Here is a 12,590-nt window from a genome sequence, read left to right as displayed (position 1 = left end):
GGCTAAGCCATTTATTTATACAAGGTTACTTCTCTATAGTGACCCAGACTAAGTCACGTGTCCTTTAAATTTAGTGTGAAATATATAAAATATATATATGTGAATATATATAGTATGTATATGCATATACCTCACCTCAACTGATACAGCACTCTGATGTCATCAGATATGTCTGACAATTATATTTCAAAGTATAGTCACTGAATGAAAATGGTTAGAGGACGTTGTCTCAGCTTATTACTAATTGTAAGACATTCTTTTCATTAAGAATTACTAGTTGAATCCATGAATGTTTGTTTTTCCATGCAAGAATATTTTATAGTTACCTTTACATACTCTTTTTTTTTTTTTAATTTTTTTTTATAGAGGCATGTTTCATTTATTTATTTGTTTGTTTGTTTGTTTTTGTTTATACAAGCACTGGGTACAGTCAGAAGCGCGGGAGGGTGAGAGAATCCACCAGAGCCAGAGCGGGGAGCAGAGCAGGCAGAAGGACCGAAGTACACTGCTGAGGGGAGCAACGGGCGGCAGGAGAGGTCTGCGCGCCCTGTGGGACCCTCCTCCGGTGGCCAGGGAGTAGCCAGGGATCGAACCGGCGCCGCAGAGGCCGCGGGCAGCTTCGCAACCCAGCGCTCAACCGCTGCGCCACCGGGGAGGCCCACCTTTACATACTCTTAAAACAACATCTATACCATTCAAATCAGATGCTGTAATTAACACAATAAAGGCAAACATCTAGTAAAATTACTTTATTTAGTTATAATATCCATTGCCAACTTAAAATAAAGTTTCCATGATATTCAATTCAACTGTATGTCACTTTCTTTTAGAATGTCCTGTTTTTCATTAAAATAATTTTTAAACCACTCTATGTGTTCTATCTTCTGTTTAACACTCAGATATGGGTTTTTAGAAAGGCCACAGGTCACTAGCTCCATGAAGTGACGAATTGGTCCTTGCTTTGGAAAATCCTCCAGGTATTTATCCAGAAATATGTGTTCATGAAATTCAGAACCATCATCATCAAAACCTAGGGCATGAAACAACAAAAACAAAAAAACCTTTACATTATAATTTTGAATGTCTTACATCAGAAAATTAACACTAATGAGGTAATATAGTATATTAACTAAAAGTATAAATTTTGGAGTGAAACCGAGGCTTGCCCACCAATTTGATGACTGTGTGGCTGGGCAAATTAACTTCTCTGAACTCAGTTTCCGCAGGCATAATATAAGGATTAAAAAGCATCTTCTTCATGGAGCTTTTGTAAAGAATAGATGCAAAACTTTAGTTAGCATATAGTAAATGTTTAAAGTATAACAGCCTGACGCTATAACTATTTTAACATCCAAAGCAACCTCTTAGGGAACTATATAAACGACACTAAAAAATACATAAATAAAATAAGATGGCGTCGGGGGCGGGGTAAGAGGATTCACCAGAGACAGAGTGTGGAACAGAACAGGCAGACTGATTGAAATACACTGATGAGGGGAGCAGCGGGTGAGACAAGAGAGGTCTACTGTGCTATGTGGGTAGCTCCCTGGCCAGCCAGGGATCAAACTCGTGCTGCAGAGGCTGTGGATAGCTTCACAGTGCTGTGCTTAACCCCTTGCACCGACAGGGAGGCCCACATCTATTAATCTTTATACTTGCCCCAGTTTTCTCCATTATCTAGTACTTCAGTATAAAAAGAGCCCTCTGTAGAGTATGATGGTCATTTTGAACTTTTATGACTAATCTTGCTAGCTCATATTACAAAATATATTACAGCTATCCAAGCAAAATAGGGCACATTAGAAATGAAAATTTAAACTAAATTTAAACTAACTTTAAACTAACTGAAGAATACAAAAATATGATTAATGTCCATGACTGAGATTTCCTGTCCACCAAAACCTTAAACTGAAAATTATTCTTGGAGAACATTCAAAAAACACACTTAAATTTGGCACAGAGAGAAGGCTAATGGATACTGAACAGCAAGACTCTATTAACTGCATAGTGGTAGTAAAAAGTATAAATAAATTTGGTTAAAATCAAAGTCAAAACTAAAATAAAATCACTTTATAGGTGGGAACAATTCCACTTAATAGTTCTTGTAAAGTTTCCATTGTGGCAAAGGACATCACAAGGAAGAAACCAGTTCTGAAAACAAAAACTGAAAAAAAGCTACTTTGCTGAAAAAATAATTTACACATTTTTAGTGGCAGAACAATAAACTATAGTTATAAAAAAGAAAAACACAACACTGGGAGATAAAACTATACACAAAGGGCATATAATTTTGTCATTTTCAGAATTATGTTCCAAAAATGACATGGTGAGCCCCTAAAACATCTTTCCCCAGATGCATCAAAGTAAATCTTTATGAAGTTAATTAGCAGTGAACATGCTTATTAATTTAAAAATTTAAGTACAGGAAATATAAAAGACAGTAACAACTGCTGAGGTCTTAGGTTCTAATGTTTCTCTCTTAAAGTATTTAGTTACTAAGTGTGTATTGAGGAGTGAGTGGTCAAAGTGATAAGGTTTCCAAAGTTCCTTTCTTGTGTTTAATTCAAATAAATATTGCCTTAAGGAGCTAGAAATGAGTTCCTTCTCTTCTGACTCTGAAACATCAATAATATGTACAGTGTATATATGGATACGTGTCACATTTATCTCCCCACCCTGACCAAAAAACATGGTTTTTGTCCTTTTTGTAGAAATTAATCTTTTTCATAAATCAAGTCAAATTTAAGATAATTTCCTTTGGAATTTAGATACTCAAGATTTTAGTGAATTTAAGTTTTTTTTTTTTATTTTATACCTTTTTTACATCGTTTTTCATTTTTGCACAATGTATGCATTTTCATCTTGGTTATAGTTCCCATACAACTCCCACCTCCCTTGTTTTGATCCTACTCCCTCCTCTCCTCTGCCCCCCAGTAGTGTGTCTCTGGTTTATAGTTGCTTGTTGATTTTGATTTTGACTTTATTATAATTAGTCTTTTTCCTAGACCCTTATTTAGGTTTTCTAAATTCCTGCTATGTGTAAGACCATCTGGTATTCTTCTTTTTCTTTCTGGCTTATTTCTCTGAGCATAATCCCTTCCAGCTCCAGCTATGCTGCTGCAAATTGCATAAGTTTATCTTTTTTGACTGCTTAGGAATATTCCATTGGGTATATGTACCACATCCTCTTGATCCAGTCATCTATTTGGGGGCATATGGGTTGTTTCCATAGCTTAGCTATTGTAAATAGTGCTGCTATAAACATAGGGGTGCAGGTACCCCTTTGAATTAATGTTTCTGTGTCCTTTGGGTAAATACCTAGGAATGGAATTGCTGGATCATATGGAAGTTCGACTGTTAGCAGGTTGAGGAATCTCCACACAGCTTTCCATAGCAGTTGGACCAGTTTTCCCACCAGCAGTACAGGAGAGTTCCTTTTTCTCCATATCCTCGCCAGCATTTGTTGTTGCTAGTTTTTTTTAATTGTTTTTAATGGTGATAACAATGTACCATCAATTCATGCTTTCCTACTATCCTATTTGGTTGTTCCTAAAAACTATGTAATATCCTTGCTAATATTTTAAGATTTAAAAAATAGGAAAGAATTAAAAGCAAATCATTCACAGAAACAGGAGTGATGATGGTAATGATGTTTTATCCTCAGGAGATTCTTATAAAGGTTAGTCCCATTATTATCCCCATCATTTTGTAGATGGGGGAAGGAAGGCTTGAAGAATTAGGTTTATAACACACAGGACCTTGAATTCCTAACTATGATATTTCACTGTTTCTCCAAAAAAAAAAAAAAAAAAATTACATGTTATTCTACGTCAGTCCTGGGTTTTAATGCCATGTTTTTAACCATGAGGACCGAGAATACTCAAATTTCATGATATAACATTACAAAATGTAATAATCAAAGTGGTAAAAACTAAAGTAGATAACACTAAATTCATGTAGAGAAAAAGAAATCATATACAAAGAAACCCCTATAAGATTATCTGCAGATTTCATGGCAGAAACTTTGTAGGCTAGAAGAAAATGGCATGGCATATTAAAAGTACTGAAAGAAATGGATTTCCAATTGACTATAGTCTACTGTGCTAGACTGTATATCAGAATTTAAGGATGGATAAAAAACCTGACAAACGAAAATTAAAGGAACTCATCACCACTAAACCAGCCTTGCAAGAAATACTAAAAGGACTCCTATAAAATAAAAAGAATCCCACCTAGATGTAGCAAGATAACAAAAACATACAATGTTGGGAGGAGAAGTAAAAATGTGAAACATTTGAATGCACTGAAAAAAAAAAAAAAAAATCAGGGCATCCCTGGTGGCATAAGGGGTTAAGATGCATCCTATGAAGCTATCTGCAGCCACTGCAGCATGAGTTTGATCCCCTGGCCAGGGAGGTGACCCACATGGCGCAGCAGACCTCTTCTGCCTTGCCCGCTGCTCCTCTCAGCACTGTATTTCAGTCAATCTGCCTGTTCTGTTCCCCACTCTGTCTCTGGTGAATCCTCTCACGCCCCGCACCTCTGGCTTATACCCCAGTTCTTGTATGCATAAATCAATCTTAAAAAACAAACAAACTTAAAAAACACGTTATATAATAGATGGACAATAGCATGCTACTTATATTATTGTAAAGACCATATAAATATGCAATATTAACGATTGCTACAGGTTATTTAACTCTCTAAAGTTTTCCTGTACAAAGTAATACTATATGAAGATATAAAGCTAAATATTTCTGATTTTTAAGCTTCCATTCCACTTATCAATTCAAACAAAAGGTTATAAGGAATTAAAATAGTGGCAGCATAATACAAAATATAAAAAAAAAAGTGGACTACATTTTCCTAAAACTTTTTTGGTATTTGTAACTTTTAACTAATCTTCCATAAAAATAAATGGATCTAGTTGAGTTGAAAACGTATCTATAAAATTTGGTGCAAATGTTTACCTGATGTCTTCATAGACTGCAATAAAAGATAATTATCATAGTAACACATTTTTCCTTTTGGATAAGAGGTAACATTTCCTAAAAAATTTCCAGGAAAATAATAGTTTATTATAGTTTAAAGTATCCAGTTATGTAGTTTAATATGGTTTAAATTTCTAAGAAATAATAATTTATTATAGTTTAAAGTATCCAGTTATGCAGTCAAAGAGTTTTACAGAATTTCAAAGCATCTGAATGTTTTGCTTTGGTTGGCTTTGAGTACAAGTACCCTGCATTTCATAAATGCAGCAATGGTTTCATGAATAAAATATATCAACATAAGACTTTAAGAGTTATAATATTCTCCAAAATTGAAGTACCACCTTACACCCATTATTTAATGTATTAGAAGATTTACCAGGTAATCTCCTTAGCAACTAGAAAACTGTCATTATTTGTAGTTCTCCAGCATTTATGTCATGGAAATTCAGAATCCATTTTGTCATATAATTTTTTACTTCCTCATTTTTCTTTTTTTTTTTTTAAACTTTTTTTTTTTAATAGAGGCATGTTTTAATTTGTTTGTTTGTTTGTTTGTTTATACATGCACTGGGTACCGTCAGAAGCGCGGGAGGGTGAGAGAATTCACCAGAGCCAGAGCAGGGAGCAGAGCAGGCAGAAGGACCGAAGTACACTGCTGAGGGGAGCAGCGGGCGGCAGGAGAGGTCTGCGTGCCATGCGGGACCCTCCTCTGGGGGCCGGGGAGCAGCCAGGGATCGAACTGGCGCCACAGAGGCCGCGGGCAGCTTCGCAACCCAGTGCTCAACCACTGTGCCACCAGGGAGGCCCCCTTCCTCATTTTTCTTATCAAACATCTAGAATTAAGTGAGATTCCAACATTGTTTTTAAGAACATTGTTAAGATTCTTTTAGGATCACATGAAGATATTTAGACAAATTTTTGAAATTCATATAATTGTAGATCCTGTAACTGAACATCTGCCAGAAATAACATAATCAGTGAATTTTATAAACCTCTAAAAGTAAAACTTACCTGCTTCATTATTAATTGGAAACTGCCAGAGTTTCCCTTCTTTCGTCCACTGGATCATCTCTTCAAAGCCATTTTGAAAGGGCTGTTCATTTACTGTGGCTAACTGCTTAGCAAATTCCACATCCCAAAGTGAAGGTGTTGTTTCTGTGTAGTAAAAATACTTCACGTAAGTATAAGTCAATGTAATGTAAATGTCTTTTCACAAATGTTATAATCAACTCTGAATTGATTATACTTTTTCAGACCTTGACACTCATCATTAAACAGTACATAATGAAAGGTCACCTTTTAAGAGCTATCACTGAAATAAAAAATGATACAGGGCCTCCCTGGTGGCGCAGGTGGTGGAGCGCAGTGCTGTGAAGCTGTCCACAGCCTCTGTGGCAGGGGTTCAATCCTGGCCGGCCCGGGAGAAACCCACATGGCGAGGCAGACCTCTCCTGTCTCGCCCGCTGCTCCCCTCAGCAGTGTATTTCGTCAGTCTGCCTGTTCTGTTCCACACTCTGTCTCTAGTGAATCCTCTCACCCTCCCGCACATCTGGCCTGTGCACCCCCGTTCTTGCATAAATAAATAAATCTTTAAAAAAAAAAAGATACATAAAGACTACAACTACAACAGTTACAAACCTCAACTGTTGTTTTACTACAATACTAGATAATCAATTCCTTAAACCTCACCACTCTCTACCCACACCAAAAGGGAAAAAAAGAATTTTTATTTTAAGAATGATTTTACGATTGTGAATATTTTTTATACACGTGACTTTGATCTTTTAAGAGCCAAATTGTTTATTTTTGGTCTGTCAAAAAAAAATCACTAATGTACTAATAAACAAAGAAGTTAAATTAACAAATTATTATAATAATGATAACACTAACAGATACTGAGCATTTACTCGTGCTAAGTACGTTTTATGCATTAGTTACTTCAATCATACAAACAAACCTAGAGTAAGGTAATATGTTGGCTTATTACAATCATCATGTCACATGTTTCAATGATTTACTTGGAAATTTAAGAACTGAGTCATATTCTCATTAGTCACTACTGTTAGGAATATAAAATTATACAGCCATTTTGATTAACAGTTGGGCAGTTTCTTAAAAAGTTAATAATATACTTACCATACAACCACTTTAGTCCTAGATATTTATACAAAAGAAAACATGTACAACACAAAGACTTGTACATGAATGTTAATAGTAGCTTTATAGGTGGTAGGCAAAAACTGGAAACAACCCAAATGTCCATCAGAGAGCAAATGAATACAAAATATGATATATCCATATAATCATATACTATTCAGCAATAAAAAGAAATTACTGACATATGCCAATAATATGGACAAATCTCAGATCCTTATGAGTGAAAGAAGTCAGAAACAAAAGAGTACATACTGTGTGATTTTTATCTATGTAAAATTCTAAGAAATGCAAATAAATCTATATAAGAGAAAGCTGATCAACAGCTGCCGAACGACAGAGGAGAAAAAGAGACAGATTGCCAAGGAACACAAGGAAACTTCTGAGGGTGAGAGAAATGTTGAATATTTTGATAGGCAATTTCATAGATGTCTATATTTGTCAAAATCCATCTAAATGCACAAATTAAATGCATGTTGTTGTTACAAGTAAATAATTCTCAATAAACTTGAAAAAAAAAAAAGAATGTCATGTCAACATCTGTCCCTCACAAGTTTTTTTCCCTAAAACTTTATTCTCCAGTTATTTTTTCAAATCTTACGTCCTTTTTTTTTTTTTTTTTTAAGGTATGGTTTTGCTTTTTAAAATAAATTAGGTTTATATAGTTTGGTGACTTTTTTTTTTCATTTAATAATGGCTGTACTCATATCCCATACACCAAAATATCACAATAAATTGATCCTCTTCATTTTTTAATTTTTTAAATTGTTTTATTTCTTTAGATGGATTTACTTATGCATACAAGAACTGGAGTACAGGCCAGAGGTGCGGGGGGTGAGAGGATTCACCAGAGACAGAGCAGGGAACAGAACAGGCAGACTGACTGAAATACACTGCTGAGGGGAGCAGCAGGCGAGACAGGCGAGGTCTGCTGTGCCATGTAGGTAGCTCACTGGCCAGCCAGGAATCGAATTCATACTGCAGTGGCTGCGGATTGCTTCATTGTGCTGTAACCTAACTCCTTGTGCCACCAGGGAGGCCCATTATTCATTTTTTAAAAAAAGATTCATTCATTTATTTATTTTTGCACAGAAGAACTGGGGTGGGGGCCTCCCAGATGGTGTAGGGATTAAAGACACAGCACTATCAAGCTATCTCCAGCCACTGAAGCATGAGTTCTGTCTCTGGTGAATCCTCTCACCCCCTCACCTCTGGCCCACACCCTAGTTCTTGTATGTGTAAATAAATCTTAAAAAAAAAAAAAAAAAGAACTGGGGTGTAGGCCAGAGTTATGGGGTGCAGGGATTAAGATTTATCAGAGACAGAGTGGGGAGCAGTACAGGTGAATCTACTGAAATACATTGCTAAAGGGAGCAGCAGGCGAGACAGGAGAAGTCTGCTGCACAATGTGGGTTAACTCCCTAACCCGGGATTGAACTCAGGCAGTTGCGGTAGGCCTTTGCCTTGGTAGCGCGGAGTCTTCTAGACCACCAGGAAGGCCCAGATCACCTATTCTTGAACATTTTGATAATTTACATACTTTCTCTTGTTAACACTGTAAGGATGAATATCTTTGTAGTTACACATGCATGCACATCTGTAGTAATTTCGTTATAAATTCCTAGGAAAAAAATTTCTGGGTCGAAGGCATAAATTACATACTATTTATTCGACTCCTTACCTCTTTACCACTTTTGCGAGTACTCTGATGCATTCAAATGAATTGCTCATTTGTCTACCTAGGTAAGCCTTATTTTAAGCTGTGTACTTTTTTTTGAAACTGTTATGGAAAGCCTTTATGTGCTGACCGCTGGATATTAACTTTGCTGGTCTAGAATACCTTATACAGAGAAAGATCACAGCAGTTAGGCTTAATTAGCCACATTTATGTAGTAGTAATCATAACTGTAAAATAACATAATTATCTTGGTCACATTTTAAAAATTTAATCAGTGAACACTAATCAACCTATATCTTTTCTAGCATCATCATTACCATGTTATTACTATTATAATTATACTACTGTTAATAGCTTTGATGATTTATTGGATGTCTACTGTATTTCAAGAACTGTGCCTGACTCTTTAATTACATTTTCTCATTTAATTCCTGATACTTACTTATTAGCCTCATTTCATAAGAGGACAAAGGGAGACACACAGGTTTGTGTGGCAGCTCTAAATTTTTTTTAAGATTTATTTTTATTTATTTTTACATACAAGAACTGGGGTGTCGGCCAGAGGTGCAGGGGTGGGAGGATTCACCAGAGACAGAGTGGGGAGCAGAACTGCTGAAGGGAGCAGTAGGTGAGACAGGAGAGGGCTGCTGTGCCATGTGGGTTAGCTCCCTGGCCGGGGATCCAACTCATGCCACCTGTAGTGGCTGGCAATAGCTTCATAGCACTGAGACTTTAACCTCTGTGCCACCAGCGAGACCCATTAGCTCCAAATTTGAATCCAGATCTACACAACACCAATTTCCATTAAGCTATACTGCCTCTCAATTCTAGTTATTCCAGGATAAGCAGCAATGTCTACTACTATGTCCTCTCCAGCAAGATGTGATAATCCATAGAACAGAAAAACTCATTCACATAATCAATAAATTATTGTTGCAAGCAATTTACATGTCAGGAATACTTTGGATCATAGGGAAACAGCAATGAACAATCCTAAATTTAAGTCTGCATACTGTTGCTATTCGTGTACTTAACTGGACAAAAGACATTCTTTAAATTAAGTAGAGCTTATAAAAATAGTAACTTCACTAGAGAAAATTTACATAAATTTGTGCATTATTTTCCTTATTACAGTATAATCATTCAATACTTCCTTATATACATACGATTTTAGAACTTTCTTGAGACTGATTTCAATTTTAGGAGTACGATTTCAGATTAAAGAAAGCAAGCAGGCTACTTCAAGAGCCCAAGTGCCTCTTCTGGCTATCCATAAGATAGACAATAGCAGTTGCCTTGAGCACAAATTCCTTTTAAGTTGAAGGGAATTCCCCTTCAACAGAGGAGAGGTGATCCATTTTTCATGCATGTGCCGTTTGTATTTCCTTGTCATCTTACAGGACAGAATGTATTTCACAATACAAGGGGGCCTAGTCTCTTAAGCTCTGCGTATAGTTTAAATGAACAAACTGAATTAACAACCCTTTATATATTTATAATTTAATTTTAAAAAATGATTTACAAGTCATTTTATTTTTAAAGATTTATTTATTTCTTTATTTATACAAGCACTGGGTACAGTCAGAAGCACGGGAGGGTGGGAGAATTCACCAGAGCCAGAGCAGAGAGCAGAACAGGCAGAAGGACCGAAGTACACTGCTGAGGGGAGCAGCGGGCGGCAGGAGAGGTCTGCGCGCGATGTGGGACCCTCCTCCAGTGGCCGGGGAGCAGCCGGGGATCGAACCGGCGCTGCAGAGGCTGCGGGCAGCTTCACAACCCAGTGCTCAACCGCTGCGCCACCGGGGAGGCCCTACAAGTCATTTTAAAAGTAACTTTAGTTATGACTTAAGATAACCAATTCCTATTATCTGGAAAACACCTGGCCACTTGACTAGTTGCTTCAGGGATAACATAAATCGATGAAATCTAGCCCTAAAATCTAGTAGTTGAAAAGTGGAAAAATCAGATGTTTATATAAGTAACTGATAGAAAAGCCTCATGTTAGAGGCTGGCTTGGAAACTTAATTATCAAATATAACATTATTTCTACCAAGCCCAAAGATAACATGTAATCTTTAGAAACGGAAATCACTTGTAAACCGGAGACCATTTGTATGTTATTTGTCAATAAATCAAAATTAATGTCAAGCAGAGAATTCTCTTATTTTTCTTAGACTCTGTTGAGAGTCTAAGAACAACAGAACAGGGCCTCCCTGGTGGCGCAGCGGTTGAGCGCTGGGTTGCGAAGCTGCCCGCAGCCTCTGCAGCGCCGGTTCCATCCCCGGCTGCTCCCCGGCCACTGGAGGAGGGTCCCACATGACGAGCAGACCTCGCCTGCCGCCCGCTGCTCCCCTCAGCAGTGTACTTCGGTCCTTCTGCCTGCTCTGCTCCCCGCTCTGGCTCTGGTGAATTCTCTCACCCTCCCGCGCTTCTGACTGTACCCAGTGCTTGTATGTATAAATAAATAAATAAAACTTTAAAAAAAAAAAAGAAAGAACAACAGAACAACAGAGGAACAACAGGGAACAAAACCTAATCATACGTTAAGAAAAAACCACTGGGCCTCCCCGGTGGCACAGTGGGTTGAGCGCAGCGCTATGAAGCTGTCTGCAGCCTCTGCAGTGCCAGTTCAATTCCCAGCCAGCCAGGGAGAAACCCATATGGCAGGACAGACCTCTCCTGTCTCTCCCACTGCTCCCCTCAGCAACGTACTTCAGTTCATCTGCCTGTTCTGTTCCCCGCTCTGTCTCTGGTGAATCCTCTCACCGTCCCGCACCTCTGTACCCCAGTTCTTGTATAAAAATAAATAAATCTTTAAAAGAAAAAATAAAAAAAAACACTACAAGTTCTGCTAATATATTCCCTGAATGTTCTTCCTCCCTTCTAAACAATCACTAAATCACTCCAATAATTAGTTCTATAAAAGTTACCTCATCTTCTAGAGAGTGAGGTGCCTAAAAGTAGGAACTGCAACTTACTTGTTTTTAAGTAATAGCACAGATATATATTGCAAATGGTAGGAAATCATTCATGTTCTAATCCAAAATAGTAGCCAATCTGTAGCTCTGTATTAATTGGTAGTCCTTACCTCCCAGAATGCAATACTTCAAGGACAGCTGACCAAGACTAGCAATGTCAACAACTACATTCATAAGGAGGAGCCAGGCCAACAACAGAATGGAATATTATAGTACCTGAATATTTTCAGTGCAAACATTAAAGACACTTTTAAAAGATGGACTATTTCTAAACAGAAGAAATGGTGTTCTTTTCTTACAAACCTGTTTCAAGTGTCTCTTCAGTATCTGCTTTAATCTCAAAAATATTAAGTCTCTTCCCCTTGAATAAATCTTTCCTAAAACTGAAAAAGAAAAAATCATTTATTTTAATGAATATTCTTATACATTGTCGACAAAAAACTGTTTAAAAGAAAATTTTACATGAACCATTCACTGTAGAATTTAAAATAATTCCACTGATCCATTCCAGATATTTTACTTTAAATTTAAACGTCTTTAGAACTGATAATTAAAAACATGCATAAATGCACTTGAGGGGGCCTCCCTAGTGGACAGGTGTTAAAGTCTCAGCACCATCAAGCTATCGTCAGCCACTGTAGGCAGAGGGCATGAGTTCAATCCCTGGTCAGGGAGATAATTCACATACGGCGCAGCAAACCTATCCTGTCTTGCCCACTGCTCCCCTCAGCAGTGTATTTCAGGAGATCCAACTTTTCTGCTCCCTACTCTGTCTCTGCTGAATCCTCT

At 37.3% G+C, this 12,590-nt stretch overlaps 1 protein-coding gene across 1 annotated transcript in view; it reads right to left on the bottom strand.

Annotated features, from left to right (window-relative positions):
* Window positions 1-237: 237 nt before the first annotated feature.
* MRPS31 (mitochondrial ribosomal protein S31) overlaps window positions 238-12,590 on the bottom strand; it is a gene marked incomplete at its 5' end in the record, with an annotated part of 32,909 nt that continues 20,556 nt past the window's right edge. Inside the window, 3 exons of the mRNA XM_084235583.1 lie at window positions 238-1,030; window positions 6,003-6,146; window positions 12,105-12,178. Of these exons, the coding sequence (XP_084091709.1) occupies window positions 801-1,030; window positions 6,003-6,146; window positions 12,105-12,178 (448 nt within the window). The 3' untranslated portion in view covers window positions 238-800. The remainder of the gene's footprint in view (window positions 1,031-6,002; window positions 6,147-12,104; window positions 12,179-12,590) is intronic.

The sequence above is a fragment of the Talpa europaea genome, assembly GCF_964194135.1.
Source record: "Talpa europaea genome assembly, chromosome: 6".
In the NCBI taxonomy this organism is placed as follows: domain Eukaryota; kingdom Metazoa; phylum Chordata; class Mammalia; order Eulipotyphla; family Talpidae; genus Talpa; species Talpa europaea.
This window is presented reverse-complemented; position numbering and strand designations above follow the sequence as displayed.